Genomic DNA, 24,066 nt, shown 5'->3' with positions numbered 1-24,066 from the left:
GGGGATTCCACTTCGCTCTTGGTCGAACGGTTGATATCGGTGCCACATTTTGCAACAATGTTTACTTATCTTTACCTGAATCAGTGGCCGTAAATATTTTTTTTTTCTTTTTTAACGTGGGGAAATCTTGCTTAAGACACTCCACCGACCCCTGCGGGAGACCGGCGGGTGAGTGTCAGGTTCCTACTGACTAAAACAACACGACGACCGACAGTGGTGCTAAATGAGGGTTCTGGAACCTTATGTATATTACTCCGGAGCCCTCGACACCTGCTACATTGGTTGCCATCTAGGGTGCCGGGTCGCACCCGGTATCGGCTTATCGGGCCGCTTGCAGAAGCGATCGGAGCCCCCACTCCTGATGCTAGCAACCCTGACGGCCCCACCGTGTTTGGTGGTGAAGCCGTGATATTTAATGTTAAAAAGAATTGGATCAACCTCCCCTTGCTGCTTCTCTTATTGTTGTAATATGGCAAAGATGCGCTCGAGAGACTAACTGAATGATGGGATATAGTCTTTGATATCGAAGTAATCTGCTATTTCCATCGTATAGATCTTGTCACTGAAATGCAGTAGACTCTCGTTATATTGCCTCTGCAAGCAACTTTCTAGCCACATAGAAACCACCACCTAACCAGGTTAAAAATCTGATTAACTCTGATATACGGGAACCCACAACCGATTATTAATGTTTTATCATTAAAATATAGTAGACTGTCGTTATATTGTTCCTCTAGCCCTCTTTGTTAAGTACTTTGTACAGTTTATAGAATTTAACTGTCTATTATATCATAAAAATTTGACCAATAAAATGTTTAGAAAATATTTTGCAAGAAATTGTTTTCTTAAGATTGAATAAAATTAATTCTTGAGTATCAATTTGAAGAAAATTTCTAATTTCCTTGGTGCAATCAACAATCAAGCACGCCTACGCTTGGCTTAAACACACGCTGCAAGCAAATTGTCACAGGGTGTTGCGAGTAAATTACACGGCATCGTAGTCTGCATCAATCTAAAGCTTGATAAAGCCTTTCAGAGCCAATGAAACATTGTTGGGCCAAAGAAAGTCCTCCTATCGATTAAATGATATTTTAGAAGAATATCCATATCATTTTACACTGTTGAATTAAATTATTTATGTGTTACCAGATTATAGAAATGTAAAAGAAAATTTTCAAATACTACAAATTAAATACATTCATACGTTTTAAAACCTAACTCAGAAAATTTCTTTATTCAGCCTTCTGTCTAACATTAATCAATCAAAAGTTATTTTACTTGGCAGCTTCTAGTGGCTTATCCCGTATAAAAAACGCGAGGGTTGCTATTGAAAGAGTTGGTAGATTAATATTTTCTAAAATCTCGAGCCACCGAGATTTCGGTCGCTATTGAGTTTTTTATGCCGTATGAAAAAGCTTTTGTGCCTGTCTCTCGCATTGGTAATTTGTTGGAGCTCGTTTCCAGCGGACGTGAAAGACACTTTGGAAAGTTCACGTAGAAAAGGAAAGCTATTGAATACACGGCCTGCAATCTCACCCCTCAAACTGAGTAACTTACATTTATTTTATATTGTTGTAAGTTCTTGTATTTCATTGAAAATTATTCGAAATTCCCGCTAGTACTTTACTTCCGAAATCGTATGGTAAATCATCTTCATTTTTTGCAACAGCTCATACTATGTCCTTTTATAAATTTTATCGAAACTCTGTGCAAAAGATTTTTCTCCAATTCTAACTATTTAGCATACAATCGCAATACTAGCAATTAATATTTTGCAGACGAGACAAGTGAAACAGCTTCCTTTTTGCGCGAAACTTAACGACACGAAAATTTATGAGCAAACTGTTGCTTTTGTTGCGCGGCGGCCGGTGGTCGCGGTTTTCCAAACCAAATTCAAAGTGTAATCGCCGCGAAAACGAACGAATCGTATCAGAAAAAAGGAGATAGAGAATGGCTGACGAGATTCGTGGATTGATTTATGCTCGAAACGGGTGGACCACGATCTTCGTGAAATATTGCTCCTTCATGCGAGATAAAACGCTTTAGGAGATTCTCAGTTGTTATGAATGCCGGGGAAGGTAATGATGGATGTCTGTTCGCACGATCAGAGAGTAATGTAAAAATATTTCCTGCGAAGGGAGTTTGAAGCTTGTGTAAAAGAGAATGAATCTTTAAATTTGTATTGTAAATAATTGTTACAATAAAAGATAATTAGGTTTTAATTGTACAACACCGAGCATTGTAGGTTTCCCTAGGGAAAATAAGCCCTACGTACGTATAAATAATGCCTGTGAGCAAGACACATTCCAAACAGGGGAATACATAGCAGGAAATTAGTGAGCGCTTTTAGTATTAATATCGATACATCTTACGATTTTCCAGCTATGCATAAACAGCCTCGTTCAGCTGAGAGAAGAAGCAAGCACCGAAAAAATTGGCTTAATTACGGGCAGCAATTAAAGGATGATAATGGTGAGGAGGCCGCAAGCTCGGCGCGGAGCGCGAACGCGAGGAAAAAGGGACCAAGGCAGGAGCGTAAACAAGGGGTGTGCAACGTGGGGGTGGTATGGACGAAGGGGCGAAGAGGAAAGACACGCTCATGCGCGCCTAGAACCCCGCCCTGTCGCTTCGGACGAAAGCTTGTCCCGTCGAGGACTCTCGGTCGAGGTTCGGCGAGTAGTCACGCTTTAACTCGCGATCCGCGAGGCGGATGCTAGCCCGAAACACGAATCGCAGGTGCAGTCGCTCGATGTAACTCGATAAGAATTCGATCTTAGCTACTGCACCCTGTGCCGGAGATTCGTTTCCAAGAAGGAGAGTTGAATTAGTGATTTACCTTGATTCGGGACAGGCGACAGGTGTTAGGTGTCAGGTGTCAGGTGTCAGGTGTTACACGCGGTCGGCATCTGTCTTTGCGCGTTCGAGTGATCGCTTCTAGGATTAAGAATTCATCGATGTATGTTGCACGCGGGTCCTCGGCTGTTCGAATGCTTAGTGTAAACACGAGCGTCGCGACGCGATCGAGAAGGATTTCCAGAGCGGCGACAGTGAACGGAAGCAACCAGTTGCGGGTGTCTGTAAGCAACGGGACGCAGTTCGTCGGGTGAAAAGCGAGAGAAAGGAAGGAAAGAAGGAAGAAAGGGTGGGAGGGAAAAAAGGCAGAAGGAAGGAAGGAAGGAAGGAAGGAAGGAAGGAAGCAAGAAAAGGGACTGGGATTGTTAGATAATCTAAGTTGATCAATAGGGGAAGGATTTATTTGAAGAAGGGTATAAGGTAGCGAGTAGCGGTGAGGGGAAACGGTGTGTCGTTCTTTAAGCTCGCGATCGGATTTCCTTGATTACCGTTACAGAGAGTATCGACGCGAAGAAGTGGCGTGTCCTTTGGAGAAGGAAAGCAGGAAAACTGGGATCAATCCTTGACGCGTGACACGGGTCGCGTTATCCTTCGTCCTCGAGCAGAACGCGCCTCCTGTTGATTACGAATGCTAATGGCAACGGCGGCCGATCGATCATCGACCTCGTTAGCTGGCAAGATCCTTCGCAGACGATTATGCTTGTCCGCTAGATTCGTTGAATAGAGAAGAAAGCGTGCTTCTTATAATAGTTAATTATCATGTTGTCTAGGAAAAGTGTTTTATTATAAATGTTTTCTACACAGTGAACGAACAGAAGACAGGACTTAATCGTCGGATCGGTAACGATTTCTAGAGTGTCATCGATTTCGCGATTGAGTTCAGTGGTAACTATCGAAAGGTCGTTCGTGGGTGTTGCTGGCGCAAAGATAACGGCCTTGAAACTTTTCTACGCGGATCAGAAGAGCGAGTCGAACACCGTCGAGATGTTCTATGCCCGACAGCATAGTGACTACAGTTAAAAGGTCGTAATCGATCGACTCACTTCGATGGCCTAAAAGAACTTTAAACGTGCAAGGTCGTTATGCATAGCGATAAAACGAAGACGACGTAAAGTGCAGAGGAATCGAGGTACGAGGTTGCTTCGACTAGCTGCAACGAAATAACTTGGAAGGCCTAGAGAAGCCGAGCCCTATCTACCCGAGAGAACTTGAGAACGTCAGTAACGTCTCAACGGAAAGAGAGGCCTACTCGAGACAGGCCAGATGACGCGATAGCGGAACTCGCTGATCCGCACGATGTCGTGTCAAGGATATTCAAACCAGCACCAACCAACTGGCATTCACGAAATGTGCCACACTGACTACGGGATTTCCCTCGAATTTTTACAGGGTTTCTATGAGACTTCACGGACCTGCTCGCATTTAGCGAAGCGACGATAACGGAGGATCTCGTATCAGGTCCAAGTTCCCCTTGAAACCTTATTAGGATCAACGGATCTATAGGTCGCGCGCATTCGTCTGCCCCACGTGGTCCTAAATAGTGTAGGTACGGATTAAAAGGATACCCCTTTCGTTTAAGAAACGATACTAGCATGTGTTCACCGAATGTCGCAGCCTACTAAATGAGATCCCCTAAAGAAAGGGTGAATCAATCCCCGTTGAGAAAGCCACTTCTGTTCGACGCAAGAGGAACCTGGTGGTCGGTCGAGCTCGCGATCGAGCCAACCTCTGACCCCGTGTCACGGCACACAACAAAAGCGGCCTCGCCAGCACTCGATGAGTCCTAGTGAAGATAAAGATCCTCGTCGAGTACTCTCGATCGTTTGCCTGGAACGGCTGAAGAAGCTCCGGTTGGCAGCTATCTGAGAGCGGTTGGGTGATGCGCGGGAGCAGCTCTGAGCTGCTGCTGGAGGCGAGCTGCGTCCAGTGTCAGAGCGATCACCAGGCCGAACAGCGGAGGCATCAGCACCAGCAGCATCAGCTAAACGAGAAACACGACTTAAAGGAGCGAGAGCTACGTCGTCGCAAACTGTTGGAGCTCGGGTTCGGCGCTTCGCGGCGCCGACCGCCACGGCGTACCTGCCGTCAGCGGTTCAACTTTTACGCCACCTCCGCGTTGGCCTTCGTCGCGACGTCCGGCGGCGCGGCCCTCCTCTTCCTAGTCCCGCTTTACGTCGATCCAGCCATCAGCACGCTGGCCGCCGATTTCTCACCGGATCCTGTCGTTTGCACCACCTCCAGACGAGAGGAAGTCGCCGGACTGTTCAACTGCACTTGGAGTTCATGTCGCGAGGGTTGCACCAGTGACGTCTACAGATGTACGCATATATACGTCACATACACGCCATGGAGCAACTCTAGTATGAACGACACCGGGGGTAGCGACAACGACACCGGCGTTCAACATACCTCGACCACTTCCGGTAAGGATTCTTCTTCTACCTCTATTTCTCTTTACAACCCTATCAGCTGTTGCTGGATTTTACACTGGTGCAATGTCATGTTTTTCTCGTATCATGCTGGAAGCGAACTGTACAAGTGCACCCACATATGGCTGATGTTTGAATTTCCATAGAGATCTATAATCCGTATTAATAGAAAATTTTCCGCTTACTTAATTAGAAAATACCTATTAGGTGCAAAATAATAAATGAGACGGTATGACAGTCAACGTATTAAGAGCTCCACTAAATTTTTTTATATTACCATTTTCTTCCTGCTTTAACTTGAAGATCTAATGCACCTTGAACACTTCCGGTAGCGTCCACATTTGTCTTCGCTACAATTCTGTGAACTTTCGGTGGATATTATATGTGTATAAAACGTTGAATCTTTAGATGTTTACACAGTTTTATTGTGAATGTGTAAAGAGTTACGTGCGCGTGGAAGAGAACTCTACAGAAATCTAGCACACCTTCGAGACTTCCGCTAAAGCTTCTTCCTGTGTCCCCATCCGTCTTCGCTTCAATTTTGTTGTTCGTTGAAACTTTCAGTGTGTATACAGTGCTGTACTAAATGTATAGAAAATGATATGAAAGTAAAAAAGAAAAGAAATTGGCAATGGAGATATACATTACTTAGGCAAAGTATAAAATATATTTGATTTCATAAATTGTTTGCTTTTCCTTTGATAATGTATAGAAATTATTTTACACTTTGCCTGTAACATATACACTTAATAAAGAATCATACCGAGACTCATTTAAAATGTTGTTTTGTTCAGTGCCGACGCCAGGCGACGTGGAGGCAGTGCTCTTGGTGAACATTAAAGGGTGCGGCTATCCGCCGATCGTCGACTGCGAAAACTTCACCCGCGAATTGGGCTACGAGGGTGCGAAATTTCCCTGCCATTACAGCCGAGTGAACGGCAGCATAGTGATGGCGAACTATAACCGCGAGGCGCAGGTCACCACTATCATACACTTCTTCGCGGCGCCTTTCGTAGTGACTCTCGCGACCAGCGTCGCTCTGTGTGTGATGCATTGTGACTGCAGATGCAGCCCACCTCCACGACATTCGTCGCGAGGCATCAAGAGAGCCAGAGGCAACGATCTCAGGTAACATTCCTATCTATTCAACAAACTGTAGTGTCCTTAGTTTCCTTAGGCTTTGTTTTATCGACCAACTATCACTGATTGACTGTCTTTTCCTGTATTTCGCTCTTTTATTTTTATAAACGAATGTTACCACTCTTTAACCTTTTTCTAAACACTTACCATTATGGTTCTAATTTGAAAAATACTTGTTTCAAATTCGTATATAATTTGTCAAATAAAAAAGCTTGGTATGGAGTATTTTTATACATGTACAGTCAATGCAGTGTTTAATTAGGGCATGCATAGTTGCGAAAGAAATTACAAGGTAAGGAGTTGAACATGCGACACGAATGTGGCACTTCGTTGTTTACGAAAGGTGGAGGGAGGGAGGGGTCTAATCCATTTGCTAGGAAAAAATTAAAATAAAATGGGGGTGAGAGAAGAATAGGTCCCTACCAATAAATGTTGATTGCATTTTAAAGATTAAAATTAGTAATTTTGCAGCTTATGCGCGAACATAATTCTATAAGATCGCGAAAAAAAAAGAACGAACACTAGGGGTTCTGGTTTAAAACTCGAGCCTGCTTCATTACGGGCCACTGCCTCACCGAGGCCACATCCAGTATCTTTTGACTTTTTGACGTGCTCTCTCACTGGTGAATCTCCATCCTAGTTGAAATTATTCAACGAAAATAACTAATACATCAACGCTGCTACGTTCAGCTATTGCACAATGCATAAAGCCTGATGCGATCATCTAAATCCTAACTATTCAAGCATGAATTTATAAAATGTGTTCAATTGTTGAAGATTAAATGACCGATTTATTCCCATAACAAAGTCGTCAAAAATATTAGAAATTTCATTTCCATCGTACGTTCTGTTGGCACAGTTTTTAATTTACGCTAAACCTGACCGACACAAAAGAGCAACGAGACAAGTCGAGAAAAGCAAGCTTGCTCGTAAAAGAGCTACGAATTATACGATTCGCTCGTCATGCCAACACATCGTGCAACTGAAAGAGGTCGTGATTCGTAGGCTGAAAGTCGAGCCATTCCCATTTTAAACGTCGTGCAATAGTTTGCCGAGCATCCGTTGGTCTCATCACGGTTGCTGGCTTGTTATTTTTCTACCGTACCTCGTTTATCATCTTTATAGCGGTTGCTGGCACTGTATCGCCATGAGTATTAGGAGAAACACAGGCTGGATATTTGTGAGAAAAGGCTGGCTCGAGCCAGCCAGCGCCAGTAACCTGCTCCGTGATATATCAGACTTGGATTAATCGACCAGACCATCAGACGTGTTCTTTTCTCCTTTCTACCCTGTTGTTTCATGTTCGCGAAATCTTTTTAGCTTATGAACTTATCACTGCTATGAAACGCCCGTGTTTTTTCCTGAAAATTAGTTCTACCACAGGAAAGGATCTTTCTTGCAATTCAATCTTTATTTCTTTCGGTGAAATTCGTTTATATGCATATTAATCTTTTTGCTACAAAGAGGTATAGGATTTCGTTGTTTCTAACTCCACGATAAAGATGTAATAACTCTGGAATACAAAGAGAATGCTATCAAACAGGCGGACGAACGAAAAGTTAAAGCAAGTTTAACTTTATAACTGAATCCATTCTCGTCTGCATTCCGGTGTTCTCTGTAATTTTGATTAACATTATCCTGCCGATGAACAACTTGTTTTCAATGTATTGTACACTCGAACAATATAGATGAATATTGCGTTCATCGTTTTAAACTCTGAAGAATCGTTGAATAGTGAATAAGAAATATTTTAAAGGTTGAATTTCAACCACCATCCGAAGGAACAGCCTGTGCACAGAGATTCGTAATAACACGATTTCTCGACCAGCAAAGGCTGTTTAAAGTCTGAATTGCCCAATTAGTAATTTCTGCTCGTTAGTGCCTTATCCTACCCCACGTTAAATCATCATGAAAATCTGGCAACTCACAAACTGCTTGCACAACCTATCCATTACCGGATGTTCAAAATTGAAGGGAGAAAAAGAAAATTTACGCTTAACTTAAACTAACGTTACCTCATTGATCTCGAACAAATCTCTGGCTCGCTGAAAGTAATTAAACTACAATCGTGCTTAACAGCGAGCCAGATAACTGGCTGCATGGTGTTCGTACCATCTGCAACTATGTTGAAACTCGGTGTGGGCGGAAGGTTTCGTCGGTGAAACCGCATTTCCCTGTGTTCAGTTGCAGCTGCACGTGCAAATGCGCGACCTCGAGGCCGCGCCGTCAGACTGATTCAGTTTGATCGAAACCGTAATTTCGCGGGCTGGGCACACAAGCCGAGAACTGTATATAGGGAATATCGAGTGGCTGGTATTGTAAGGTGTAATATGGATATGGCTGAGAGGAAATAGATCTAGAGGTGGTGCACGCGTTTCTTCGAACAAGTTTCGTACTTTTCTTCGGGATTGAAGTTGGAGGGATTGGAACTCGAACGATTTCACCTTCTTTTTTTTTTTTTATGTAATCTTAGAAGATCTTCTATGTGAATAACTTTGGATACAAAAAAATATTTAGTTTCTGAATTTTCACGGGTCATCTTCTATAATAGAAATTACCTTTTCATCGTGTCGGTGAAAATTTGTGCGTTTCCGCGCGAATTATGAATCCAGTTGAGCTAACAAGAAGATGAATATATGGGTTAACGAGTCCCCATTGAAATTTCCGTGACTCCGTGTCTTTGTTCTCGCCGCGTGCTGTCGTTCGCCAGCCTGGAAGAAAACATTTCCGTGATATTGCAACGCAACCCCTGCCGAGTTTGTTGTCGATCGGTCTGTAACGAAGTAGGGCTACCGCGTTGGAAACAATGTGAAACTCGAAATGCGGGTCACGGCTTCGTCCTTTTCAAGAGGCGCCGCGTCGTTTCTTCGTCGAGTTCGTTTCTTCTCGCTTTAAAATTATCCAACAGCAGAACCGGATTAAGAATTTTTCGGGCCTCGGGGCTATCGAACCTTCGAATGCCCCTTTTCTTGTTAAATAGGTTCAAAAATTGAAATTTATTCTAAATAAAATAAGATGGCATTTAATCGTGAAAAGAGGGCAACAATGAAAAAAAAATAAAAAAATGTGAAACAGATGAGAATGCTCGAGTTCCCATTGCACTTGAGCGAGTGCATACAAGGTCGCAAGAAGCTAGTGCCTTCATTCGATAAATGAAACTTTAATCCCGTGGAAATAAGGTCAAACTTCAAGTGGCGATGTAAAGTGGATTTATCTTTGCTTTGACGAAACAGTCAAGCGCTTTTAATAATTACAAACTGTGACATATTGGTCGCTTTTAATCATTACTTCGAGCACGTGTTGTGAAATTGTAATAATTGCACGGAAAACACTTCGTAATGCATTAGTTTGTCTGTATGGCTTTTAGCTCTGCGAACTCAAGAAGTTATTAGTTTTGAAATTATTTTAAATGTATAATTCTATATTTGTCAAAGTTGGTTAATCCCTGATTGCAAATCAGGACTACTCACGCGGATGAATGTGGCCCACCAGGATCGAAAGGGTTAATGTTATTCCTGATCCACGTGTTTCGATTTAATTCCCAAATAGCACTCTCATAAATGCCATCTTTGTTATCTGCTGAAAAGAAACTGAAACTCCTATCATTCTTCATTATAGAACCAAACAGCTGCGAAAATGAAGCACACCGTTGAAGCGTTTTGGATCTTGTCCAAGAAACTAAACGAAAACGCCGTCATTACTATAGTACACTAAAGATATCAGACAAACAGGTTCCGGAGCAGCATATCAGCGGAGAAGTGATTAATCTTCTCCTAATATATCGGTTCTCTATAACGGTGCACTAGTTACCATCGCTCCATTAGTTCATTGTTGCCTCTAGGGCCTGAAAAGCTTTAAACGTGGCCCTGGACTCATCATCTCAAAACTCTGTTACAAGAATTTCAGAATTTAAAAGTTTAAAATGGGTTTTAAGGTTTCAAACTTCCGAGACTGTAATTTTGAAATTCTATGAATTTCAAATGAAGATGTTCTACAATTCTAAGATTACAGGGATTTAATTGTAAGATACGGAAGCTTTAAGATTCTCAAGTATTAAGACCTTAAGGATTCCAGATTTCAAGCTTAAGTCCAGTGAATACTTAATAATAACAACTTATGAATGTTTAATTAGTAATTGATTAACCCTTGAACAATGAAATCTGGGTCAATCGAGGGCCAAACCTACCAAAGTTGAATGTATAATTTTCAAGCGAAAGAAGAATAATTTTTAAAGGAACAGTGTAAAATTTAGAAAACGAAAATAATATGAAATACAAAATTTAATTAAAATTGAGGCTCTATCCGTGGTCCGCTGACCGAGGGTTAATGCTTCGATGGAGAGCAGAGAAGCAGAGGTCAAGTTAGAAAAGAAATTAAAGGAAAAGCATCGTTCTGAATTCTTCATAAGAACGATGGCGATTTGCCAACTTTGCTAATTATTCACTTATCTCTGCGTTTTAGCATAAAACATTACGAACCATCGATCAGCTGTGAGCAAACGAGGTAAATTAGATTTCTCCTTAGAGATTTGACTTATCGTTCGATTTTCTTGGATCATGCCAACAGAAAAACATATTCCTTGGGATTTTATTAAGACGACTCTTGGCGAACACCATCTGTTCCATGCTCGAAGAAAAACAATACCTTCTGAGAGATTGGAAGCGAACGAGGTCGCAGGTCGGATTTAGCAAATACCAAACATACATTCGTCTTTTCCTTTCGCGATTTCCTGAAATATTTTAGACAGAAAGTTGACCCTATAATTGACGCTATACAGACACTTCACAAACCTTAATAGTCATCGTTCAAGAGGAAGTTGCTCGTCAGTCTAGTTTCCTTCAAAGCCTTTTCACGGCAAAGTTCAGCGATACTTTTCTCTTCCGTCAATCGGTCGATGGTGGCCGCTCAGACGACAAGCGCGACGATCGATGAGCCTCGTTTCGCCATCTGTTCTTTCGGACTACTTCAAAAGTCGATTCACTGTTCTACACTTGCTGCATAACTTACTTTCAGCAAGTCCACCAACTTGCATTAGAGGCATTTTTACAGGCAACCATTTTTACTTCAAATTTACGGTAGTGAAATGTAGAATAAAAGAAGAGGGTGAAATAGTTAATTCGCTTCGTGGATATTGTAAGAAGATCTCGTGCTTTACGTGGTTGATTAATGTTTCGAAATAATAGAATTGTGAAAAAAATCTCAGTCGGAAAGAGCAGTCGAAGAAGGGCAAAAAAAAAATGTAATCCACCTTTGAATAATCTTCACGTGTCACGAGATCACTTAGGAAAATGGTATCGACCGCGGTGGTTGTTGGAGAAGGGTAGCAGAAGAAAAAGGAAAATGAGGGTTCTACGAAAAAGAGAAAATCGAGTCGAAACGAAACGCGGCGAGGAAAATAAAGGCAAATCAGATATGAGACGATAGTTTATAAGATTTGTTCTACCCTTTTCTAATAATACGTAACGAGAATACATTTCAGAGATATATAACAGATCACGCATGAAAAGTTCATCTTTTGATGAATGTTTTTCGTTGGAAGTTTAAATTTAAATTGTTTAAATTCTTTTAATGCCATTTCAAATTTACCTCGATCCTGCAAATTAATCAAAGTTCCTCTTTGAAATTGGATTCAGGAAGGTGCAAAGTGTAAAAAGTCATCCCGTCTCGTAAAAACTTTGTCTCGCGCGAGGAAACGATTCATTCGAGTCTGCACATATGTTCGTTGCACATCTGTATGCAGCGTGTATCGCGTTGTAGGCGTTAGGAATGCGCTTTGCCCTCACCACTTAGTGTTTCAGCACCCTTAAACATTCACGATCGTGTGCACTTCGTTTTTATTCTTCGGGTACTTTGGCACGAAGCAGAAAAAAAGCGGTGAGGTCGAGAGCATCCGCTCTAACTCGGCTATCAGAAAGTCCTCCGGAGAATGGTAACTTCCTCTTCTCTTTTGTCAGGCGAACGAACAATCGTACCCGCCCTCGCGATCTTTTCAATTTTAACCAAATGAATTGGTCGTTTGATTCTCCTTTATGAGAAATAAATTCTTCATTTAAAAATTCCTTTAATTCACGTTGGCGAATCTATTGTTTTATGCAAGACTCTATTTCTCTCTGTTGCGAAGTGGATGGCACGAGTGCCTTTTTTCCTTCCACATTTCGACAGTTTGTTCCGCGGCTACTTTGGCATGAAATGAAAAAAGGCGCGACCGACTGCGAAAGTCTTTCTAATTTCATTATGAGAATGCAAGAGGAGAAAGTGTTATGTTCATTGGATGGCAAAGTATGCCAGTTTTCTTTTTCCTCTGCGATGTTCCGCTTCAAGCTTTAGACCGATGATATCGATTCGTTTTATCGTCGACCTTTATAGACAATTGCTTCGCTACAACGAACGCCTCGATTTCTTTTTACCTTTCGAAAATTCCACGTCTGCTGTACGTGAGAAACTTTTATATAAATTTATTGGAATACTTCTTCTATGAACTGCTTATTCGAATGATTTTTCAATTTGCCAAATTGAATAATATTAAAAATATACGCACTATGAAAAAAGACAAATATCAAATTTTGGATCGTCACGCTAGAAAGAAGTCCAGAAAATTTGTTGTCCAAATATTGAAATTTTACTTTTCATCTCCACGATCGTTTTTCGCTGGTACTCTTCAATTATTTTCAGGCTCGTGAATAAACCGTAACTTGTTCGTTCAACGACTTCAGAGATACACCGGCATAGCACGTGGACGTTTCGTTTTTATTCCCCGGCTACTTTGGCAACGAGCAGAAGATGGCTCGTTGGAACAGAAAGAGGATTTCTCGTTAATGTCGACTATCAAAAGGTCGTTAGAGAAATTGTCTCTTTAGTTTCTTTCGCTAACAGAAAACGACTGTGGATTATAATGGCAGTCTGAGGGCTCGAGATAGGAACTTCCGGCACAACCGGAGACAATGAAATCTTTCAAGCTCAACATTTAATCTCGATACGATACCAGATTTATTCAATTCGATGAATATTCTGAAAGAGTATCAAATGTTGTATGATGTTTGCTAAATGCTTTACGATTCGTTTACTTCGATCAATGATCAAATGTTTCTCCTTCGATGTTGCAAGAAAGTAATTGCTAAATTATTGAAAAGATCATTTTACACCATCGAGATTGTATTTTCTTCTCAGGCTCTTACGTTTTTATTCTCCTATAATTGCATCCGCTTCGATTTTAATTTCACGGAAAGCGACCGAGGAAATAGAACACCGGAGGATTCGCTCTAATCCAACTAAGAGGCTGCAAAACAAATAGCATCCATATTTTTATTCCCTTCACGGCGAACGTTTTTGCAGTTCACTATTTATTTCATTCCCCATACGATCGTTTTTCTTTTTCAATTGAAATTTTCACCAACTGCTGTTCGCGTTAATTCAACGTTAGTTTGCAAACGAAAGAGATACAAGGGAGGCATTTGAAAAGTTATCGATGTTCTCTTTTGAAACTGCATCGCGATTTGAAAGGGGTCGAACGGAGATTTCTATTAGGAGATAAAGCAACAATCCTGACTGGCATGTCGCACAATGCTGCCCTTTAGAATCTATTAACCCTTTACTCAATTTCATTCCTGAAAAGAAACTTACCATTAAACAAAAGTGATTGGTTTCTATTCTTGTTCCTTGGCTCTGTTCTATTTTCATTTTCTTCGTATTTTTTCTACACATTTCTCGCCATTCGCAACTTTTATTTCCCTCCTCTTTGTTCCTCTGTGAAATTATTCTCCATTGTTTCTTCCTTTTTGTCGCAGACCTACATTTCTGGAACCTTCAAGGGTCTCTCGCGCGAATATATTCATATTTTCCAGCTTCCATTTCCGCCTTTAAACCGGATTATGTTTTTTTCCTTCTGTCCGCCGACCATTTCCGGCCATTCTAGGCATTGTTCTGGAACCCGAGACGTATTTAGAATAATTTCTTTCAAGAAATTCTAACCGTTGGAAGTATAGCATCGAAGATTTGCAAACAGGTAGCGAATCACAGATTTATTCTTTAAGAAAATCGTTTAAATACTTGAAAAAGTAATAATTTTTAACGTAGGTACACGAAAAGATTTTTCCTTGCTTAAAAAGAATGTCAATAATTGTTCGCGAAATTTCCTCGTCTATGACCTAAAATCGTGGTGGATATAGGGGTTACCGTATTCAATGCTCAGCATTGTTCATTTTCAAAAGCCTTCGTAGAACTTGCCTTCTTCATGGTATACGTAATCTATTAGCTCTGTTGAAGGGACGACATTATGTAATCAGACGAAACGAGCCGCTTAAGCTACATTGAAACCTCTGTAACGATACCGTTCATACATTGCTCAGCTTCTATGCGACTTGCAAATCAAATGCATAGAACGATGTGTATGTAATGCTGGTCAATCTAAATATTCGATGTTCGTAATAGGTTCCATTGGATTAAATTTGTGGACATTGATGGAATTTAGATGAGGATAAAAGATGCAAAATATGAATCTGATTACCTTGATTAATCCTCTCAACCCTTAAGCGGTGAAGAAATCCGCGATTTCCGATCAAACAATTTTTATTCGTCTAAGAATAAAAATAATGAAGCATCGAGGCGGTTCAACTTTTTCGACCCGATGAATAATGTATCACGGTAGACGCAAACACGTCGAAGAAAAAGAAATTTTCGCGAAAGAAAGCTCGATCACGATTTATCGACACCCGTGCGCCACCCATGGCACGGTTGCAGCCGTGAATCGCCTTAGGCTTCATTAAATCTTTGCGACAGAACGGACGGCCCAGATTGTTCTAGCTCGATGAAACTGCGATTTCGTTCGCTCAGCTTGCATACAGAGCCACGTAACGACGTCCAAAGCTGTCGCATTCAGAGCCATGCCCACCGGCAAATCGAAAATCATTTCCGCCACGCCGCGTCGGTTGCTTCGTGATTTTCCAAATGCCAATTCGATTCCAACTACCTTCTTGTCCGGCAAATTATTAAATAACTTGATATGGAAATTGGTAAATCGATCGTAAATTGATTGTTAACACGGCTGGTTAGAGACACCCTGTATATCACCCTGAGGAAATTTCGAGCTCGTCCTCCTGAGAAACATCAATGATTTCGACCAACTCCAGAGTTCGGTTTCTATGTGAATTTTTCATCGTCCTTCCAACGACGAAGTCCCTCTGGATTCGACGTAACTCTCTTTGAACCTGTTTCATTCAAGAATCAAATAAAGATCATCCTTTCCTGTTTCATATATCGTTTGAAACGTATTCAATCATTTTAAAATATACAACGGAGTCGAGTAGTTTCTACTTTAACGCAGTTGTATAAGTGAAAAATTAACAGAAGATCAGTCTGATTCTTCAATATAGTATGAAACTCAATTCAATATTGATGGAAAACTTGTTGAAACTGATGTTTCCTTTACGTGACCGTTCGGTTAGTTATCCAATGGAACGATAGCCGAAGGAATGTTGAATATTAGAGCAAGCGTGAATACACTCGAGGTGAATAAAAAATGAATCGAAAGGCCAGAGTTAGCAGCAAACGAATTATTGATGAACACGAGACTTCCTTCTATGCTTTTCGGGGTTATTCGTTTACCAGCTTTGGTTTAGATTCTGGTCAAGAAAAACTTACGATGTTTATGGTAATATATGGACGTTCTTCCGGAATAAAGCGTTAACCCACATAATCACCATTTTCCGTATGACGCTTTTAAATAATTTTGTGTATAAAGGAAGGTTCGCATAAAAATGTCTCGCGAACGAGATACATTAAGGGAAGACGTTACCGTCACGGGGGATCTTGAAATCGCCATAGAATCACGAAAAACAGTGGAAGAGAAATGGCGGAGACTTCGAACTACTTTGGAGTTACATAAATATCCTTTGGAAAGGCGGGGCTGGTCGGCTGAAGGAAATTAACGGCGTCGTAATGTGAAACAAACGGCGAAGATCAGGAAATATTGTCACGAATACTGTTGTTCGCACCATCGTAAACGTATTTCGACGCTTGTAAATTTCTTGGCTCCTCATTCGACAGATCGATACGCGCCTTCGCTTCGATTATTTATCGAATCATTGAATTATACAGGCCGCCTCGTTAGTAGTATAGAAGGATGTTACTTGTCAATTCAGCACATCGAAGTAGTGGAAGAAGTTTGTATAAATGGGAGTCTTATGTGATCATGTTTTTACGTTCCTAGCAGAGATTATGGAACTGCAGAGCAATTTATGAGGTTGAAGATATTACTTGTGCGTTTCGTGTACCAGATTTATGTAAGATGTATGAAGAATTTGAATAGCAACTTACGAAAGATCCATTGTCTTTATTAGCATATTATGGAGAAAAATTGTATTGAATTTTTTATAAAATTTCGAAGACGGACATTTCTAAGAAATGGAAAATTATCGGATGATAATGGCATATATATTTAATCACTGGAAATCTGATAAAAGGCGAGAGGTTAAACGATAGACTTAATCAAACGAATTTCCAATGATCAGGATGAGTAAGAAAATTACTCTGGTCGATGAGATGAACTTCGATTGGCAAGCAAAGGTCTCTGTCGGCGTTTAGTTATTAGCCGAAACTTTTTGGACAAGTTCCAACCCTGGGATCGGACTTGTTCAAGCTTTGACTTGTTGTTTCATTTGTGGCTTGATATCGGACGAGAAGCACTCGTGAACAAGTAATTATCTCAACTTTCTCGTGTTTTTTTCTCTTTCATTCGCGATTCTAACCAGCAACCCCTACGTGCATCGCATTATTAAGGAAAATCCGAGAGAACCTGTCTGCCTGTAGAATGATATTGCGTGGAAGAATTTAACAAGACCGATATGTTTCCCAGAACATCTTGTTCCTTTCTTGTTCCTGGGAGAAATGTGGCTCATTATCGAAGGAACGGTTTCAAGAACTCTTGCTGGAATTATTTAATACTTTTCCCTTTTTTTCTTGAAAATTCTTTTTCTTACGTTTTTAATAAAAATAAAACCTAAATCATTATTTTTTTAAATAATCTTCAATTGTACCAGAGAGAATGAAATTTCGGAAAGCACCTGTTTCATTTCAGTAATCTTCTAAATTGCGAACAGTGAACAAGAAAAAAGAAGCTCCATTTATCTGCCCTATTTCGAAGCACGGCTCATCTATTAACAGAATAGGGAAATTAAAGCTGGAACTTTCAGTCAACGTCTTCGTGGAAATATCAAGAACGGTTATAAGTGCGGAAAATTGGCGTTGTTCGTCGTGGATTAAGCTTCCAGTTGGCACGATTCAACAGTAGCTCCTTAAAAGCACCGTTTACCGAGACATTTCGTGTTCACGAACGGCAAGTTTATTCTAATTCCTGTCATCAGACTATGGGCTAAAGCAATTCCATGGAAAGGTAATCCTCCAACTACGTGAAATCGTTTTCTTGCGTTACTTCTTGTGTTCTCTAGCGAAACATTTCTGTTGTAGCAGCGGTAGGAAAAGTATTAGCATAGCAATGATTCCGATAGCAAGTGAAACTTTTCCTTCGAAATTGAAAAGTTAAATGAAAAGGAACATCCACGGCAAGGTTCTTAAATGAATTTGTTACTTCATAAAGTAGAAGGATCCGAAAAAAACCAGAAAAGAGTCCTTTAACTGTGGAACATGCTAGCGAACGAAACAGAGGTCCAAAGAAACGCAGAAAAATCTTACCAGCCTGAAAATTACATTTCTCAACAGTCGAAAGATCAAAGCAGTGGAACTTCTCTTTTGTCGTATGCCAGCCACGAAATTTTCCAGCTGGACTTTTATCGAATTTCGTCGATGCCGTGGCCAGCCTTCCGTGGCGGAAGTCTCCTTATCTGCAAAGGAAACTAGACTTCTTTACAGAGGCATGTGCCGTGATTTCGAGAATGCATCCAGGGCCGGTCCATCCGACGGTGCAACACGTGCACTTGCACGGTGCAGCAAATTTTTCGGAGCGGTAAAATTGGTTTAAACTAAACGGAATTCAAATATAGTAAATCATTTTAAAAAGTAGTAAAATAAATCGAGGTAAAAATAGAGGTTTCTTCGATAAATTATTTTTGTTGATAATATCATAAGCCTGGGACCAGCCCTGGATTGTACACACAAACGTACATATGGTGTTTCGCGTGCAAAGTACACGTAATGGCGATATGATGTTTTAAGGGATATAGGTCAGGGATTCGTCGGCTCGATGCCTTCGAAAGACTGTTGTTCTATAGTGGAAGTTAACCTAAATTTTCCAAAGTCCTGCGCCTTTTGTCGAGGGTGGAAATCCTGCTCTAAATGAGCAGCTTATTCTCAGATCGCCTTAAATCCACTTTTTCGAACGCCATAGGTTATCAGTCACAAAAGACGGTATTAGGGTTGGACGAAGGAATGATTGAATACGAAGGAATTTTATGATGTAAATGGGATTGAATATATTGCAATATATTAACACGATTTAAAGAGATACGTCACCTAATCGACTTTTAAAAATCGAAATTCTTTTCTTTTTTATTCAAAAAGGAACGTGAAGAGAGCACCCTTAGAGATTATTGATGTAATTTTGAAAATCACTGATACCTACTTGATTTAAGATTTGATGAAATTTTATAGAAGATATTTCTTTAGAAAATGATACTTTCCGTGTTTTATCGGTTTTCTTCCAAAGGAACGATTATTTTCTTCTTTTCTTGCGGTATCGATCAGAACAACCTTTCCGTTACCAACGGCGGAGGGTATATTTATCGATAAGCGTATTAATTTACATAACGACGACCTTCGACTCTCAAGACACAAGAATTGTTTCTGCGTGAAAGAATTTCGACGTAATCGTCGCGTGCCCTGCAATTTACGGATTCGTTCCGTGAATTCCAACTTATTTATTACTGATCGTGAAATATGCCTGGAATGATAAGAATCTAGTAGCTGTGACTCGAGAATTTGGAAGCTTGTTTATTCGACGTTCATGAATCGAGAAATGTGTCGACTCATTTTCATTATTACACTCTGACAGCCTTTCCTAAGCGACAATCAATCATTAAATTTTACCTTTTTCTATTAGGTTGATATAAAAACAATTGACTAAAATTTAGAAAATGAAAACGTGACTCTGTCCATGGCCCAAACGAATATTTATTGAGGATTAACAATAGAATCGATGAGCAATAGAAACGAAGTAAAATTGAAGTGAAAATAATTTTCGTTATTCAATCAAAAGCGTATTGTCACATGTATCGACTGCTTAATGTACGATTAAAAATTGTCAGCGAGTCCCGGAATAATTTTGCATAATCAGATGCTCCGGTCCTACAACATCCAGGAATAAATTTCCAAAGCGGTATGAAATTATGTAAATGCAGCTACTTTCATCCCCTTATCTAACGAGCGTGTTTCAACCTTCTCTCGAGGATCATTTTCTCTCTCTGTCTCTGTCTCTGTCTCTATTTCGCTTCATTCCTCTGTGTCTATGCATCTTTGTCTCTCTTCGCATCTATTTTTTTTTTTTGTTTCTTCATATTTTAAATCTCGAAACGCGAATAACTGAGCCTCAATTACAATGTTGCTAATGTTTCTTTTCAGAATCGAGTTATGTAAATTCTGCAACATACATATCGGCCGTTAGAACGACACTGTTGATACTCGGTGTGAGTATACACCAGCTTGGTGTGAGTATCACGTTTTGTGATTTCGTTTTGTCAACTTGTCCAGTGAATATCTGTGTACATGCATCCGTGAGAGACTGCGAGACTGCTTTCGACATTTTTTTCCACCATTTCTACAGGGTGTTTTCGATACGTTTTAGATTCTCGAAGAATGAACGAATTTTCATGTAGGAATCTCTAGGCTCAAAAATATTTCCCTTTTTATTCTGAGTTACAGCTGGATAATAGAGATTGTTACAAGAATTTAGGACGTGTATACTGATAATTGCAACTATGCACTTTGCTGTCGCATCTTTTTTTAAAAACACGCTAAATGGACCAACAGTTTGTCTAATAAGTGTGTATCCATGTGTACAGTGCCAAAAGCTGTTAAAAGATGAACTTTGTTTTTCAGCTACTTCCATCGACATTGCCAAAAAGTTGCTCGATTTGCGACCACGTGTTGTCGGTAAGCAATTGGTATTTTCTTTCGAATTATTTTTTTCGTTCGAGTAAACGTGCGTACGCACTTCAATTGTTGTCCATTTATCGATTCTTCGATACAGCTTCACTGTTATTAATACGTTCACTGTGCTAGTATTTTAGTGGCTATGCTATTAGTTAGTTCATATTCCAAGCAATCTAATTGCAATACGTTTCAACTGGAAAATGATGGAAATATCAGCTTAGCAAGTAAGCTACGTGTCTACACGTATCATACCGCAGTGAACGTGTTAATCTATCTGCTGCACGAATACACGATGAAATGCTAAGCACATTTTTATTAAACTCCGAATGATGAAGCTAGGTCTTTACCGACCGAATATATGAAAATCTTTCGTTTGATAATTTTAAAGCCATAGATTTGGGTCACCACCGACTCGGCTATTGTCATTCGAGGGTTAATACGAAGCTTGTACATTTATAATAAGAACTTAAACGATTAAAAATATTTTGTCGTTCGTTAAAAACCATCGTGATCGTTCCCTAGAATTTCTACAACTTTATCACACGAAAAATAAAAAAGTTGCAGTAGTTGAACGTAAAATAAGTTCCGGAGTTTTTCCTCCTACATGCGCAACATTTCCCAGGAAATGTCGAGTTCGTTCATTAACGCGGGGCCAAAAAATAACACATTAACGCTAAAAAGGGAACTCTCAGAAAAAGAACTCGACCTATTTCGATGCTACTTTTCACTTTTCGACCGTTTACACTGTACACATACGCGCGCATATGAAACGTTATTATAACCGTTCGATAACGAGTACAATGTTTGAAATTTGTTAAACGTTGTTATATTCCATTGTGTATTCACTGAATGGAATCGGTTCGATCGATTTGTCAGGTGAGATAGATGGAACGACGATTTTTCTTCAGATCAATCGTTGGATCCAAAAGGATCGCTTAAATATGTTGGCGAGCATAGGAATTGAGAGAGGGATCAGTTGGAATGATTTTCGCGCTATTTGCCGGAAGCGACGCGATGCACGGCTGCAACCGGAACGGGAGACACCCTGAAAACTCTGCTGAAAGTTCACACGGAACTTGTAAATGCAAATTTCTGGTAGCTGTGCATCGAGTTTCCAAGGACGAGAAAACTCTTGGAGAGTTCGGCTAGCAATGAGAAACTTGTATCGACGAACGACATATCCATTTACTAGAACGATTGTATGCAATTATGGTGTACCATTGAATACGCAATAAAGGGATTGTGCAGAGATAATCTGACGATCTGTTGAATTTCATTTATCCATTTCGTCAAACAACATGATCCAACAGCAAATTTCTCTTCTAATATTATAATACTTACAAAATTCTTATTTGAACCTAAAGTTCGTCAATGAACTCCCTATTGAATCCCACCAATTATTACGTTCCATTTCCTCGATTCTTAGCCCAACTAAACCTAGTTTCCTCGTCATTCACCAGTCGCAACCGCATTGAACGTTTTCAATTTCTAAAACTGACCTAGTAGACCAACGGAATTCAAGGTACAAGCGACTATTTCGTTTGGTTCCAGCCGATTCACAAGCAGAATAACCGATAAGCACAGGCGGTTATATCGATCGAAAGCATTCCCCATCCTCGAGGTGGCTGTTATCGTCGATTCTTCTCGGCGGGGAATAAAAATCGCTCGTTTCTGCGCTTGCATGGCCACGCTGATAGCAGCGTGTACGCTTGCGGACTGAGCCCTGCCTGATATGACAGAAAAGTGAGACGTCCATTGTCCTGTCTTTTGTTCGCGAAAATTTCGCGACGCTTTTGTACCACGAATTACCCCCTTATTGTTTCCAGGAAACCGGCCAAACCATTTGCGTTCTTATCGATGTTAATTTAATACCCTCTGGTTTTATGCATAATAATTGCAACCTAGTTATTCGTTCCTTCGGTTAAAATAATTGTCAAATTATTATATATACAGATAGAGTTTAACCCTTCTTATCGGTAGAAAAACTTTCGTCTTTATCCCTTCACCCTTATCACAATTGATAATACAATGTTTTAGTAATTCAATTCCGACCAAACCAGCCTTTTCAACGTCTTAAGATCACGTTAAAACGCAAGAACACTAAGTAACTGTTGAAAAGCTACGGGGCGATGGACCACTCTGACCCTGCTGAATATTTATAAGCCGCTTCAGGGGGTGGAAAGAAAAAAGGTTATCGTAAAGTGTACCTTGGAGATCCTTGTCGGAAGGAGCGCACGCAGGTTGAATAAAACAAGGGGGTTATATCGCGATACGATATCGAGCTTTGCCTCATAATTCCTTGTTCGATGATGGTTACGGGCGGCGCGGCTCGGTGCGGTGGGGCTGGTGTGCATCGGAATACGGTGGAATTAAAACTGGAGGCGTTCAGCCTTATTTTTAGCTGCCGATACGAGCACTCGACGAAATTGCCAATCTACACTTTCACCGATCGTGATTAAATATTAAATTTAACTTGGAGAGCCCGATCTCCTTTTCGAGCATCCTCGACGAAACGAAGAGAATTATTCATTCGGAGAAAGTAGTTTATAAACTGTCGCTCAAAGGTACTTTCTCGCTGTTATTATGTTTGCATTATTAACGCAAGTATTAGGAAGTGACATTTAGGTAATTATTTATTTGTAACGTTAGGACTTTGAAATAATTGCACCAGTGCCAGGGGTACAACCATAATTATCCGATAACCGGAGCAATATTCATTCTATAACTTCTGCATCATTCCAAGGCAATCGTAATATAAATACAATGTACGATAATCTACACATGGTGTAACAGATAATTTATTGAATATTCGAAATCGCGTTAAATTCGCTGGGAATACGGGTCCTGCCGGAATTAATAACGCGAAACGAAGCACGAGCTTGCTCGCTGGCCAGTGTAAAGCTTTTAGCGTGGTGGTAAATTTATTAGGATCACACTAACCGAGGTATGCGCACGTTCGTGTGGCTGTTCATCGGTGACCGGAGAGAAATACTTAAAATTTAACGATCCTCTGTCTGATGATCACCTCGAATATATAGAAAACCGCACAAAATATCCGTACCCTTCCAAATGGATAATCTTTCGTAAACGTAATTGAAATTTCTCCGCAGAGTATCGAGTTTACCAGTTCGAGTTTATCCGATCAAATGGTCGGATTTCTTAAATTCGCAATGTCACGCAAGCTTTCATGCCTTCAATTGCCATGCGTGCAAGCAACCAAGGGCAAGGACAATCACCTTGCGGTATTTAGATCGAATTACTTCGTCCTCGGTACGTGTTCGGTGAACTTGTAGGCGATCACGTGCTGTTACCGAAGTGAGAATTTCTCGACATGAAATCGTATTCAAAATTCATCGTAATCTTTGTTACGATGCAATTGGATCGCAATAAAGTCTGAATCTCCTTTAATTTTAACACACTTTTTTTTCTTATTAAGAAACTCGAATAGGGATGCTATTAAATTAAGCGACTATAGTTCCTCGAGTTTCCCGAAAATCCGATAGATTAAGATAAGCTGGATAAATGGAAGGCAAGAGCCTGAGTCGAT

General features: G+C 40.4%; 1 protein-coding gene across 2 annotated transcripts in view; it reads left to right on the top strand.

Annotated features, from left to right (window-relative positions):
• The first annotated feature begins 2,661 nt into the window (after positions 1-2,661).
• Positions 2,662-24,066, top strand: part of Teh1 (tipE homolog 1 phospholipid transfer protein) — a 35,303-nt gene continuing 13,898 nt past the window's right edge. The window contains exons 1-3 of one of the 2 annotated variants that reach the window (XM_034316695.2): positions 2,662-5,276; positions 6,077-6,410; positions 19,989-22,784. In XM_034316695.2, the coding sequence (XP_034172586.1) occupies positions 4,733-5,276; positions 6,077-6,410; positions 19,989-20,031 (921 nt within the window). In that variant the 5' untranslated portion in view covers positions 2,662-4,732 and the 3' untranslated portion in view covers positions 20,032-22,784. Of the gene's footprint in view, positions 5,277-6,076; positions 6,411-19,988; positions 22,785-24,066 lie in introns of those variants that run through there. The other variant, XM_034316694.2, reaches the window with a different exon arrangement.

Source organism: Osmia lignaria, chromosome 16 (genome assembly GCF_051020975.1).
Source record: "Osmia lignaria lignaria isolate PbOS001 chromosome 16, iyOsmLign1, whole genome shotgun sequence".
NCBI lineage: Eukaryota > Metazoa > Arthropoda > Insecta > Hymenoptera > Megachilidae > Osmia > Osmia lignaria.
The sequence above is the reverse complement of the archived record's forward strand: the minus strand, read 5'-3'. Positions and strand labels throughout refer to the sequence as shown.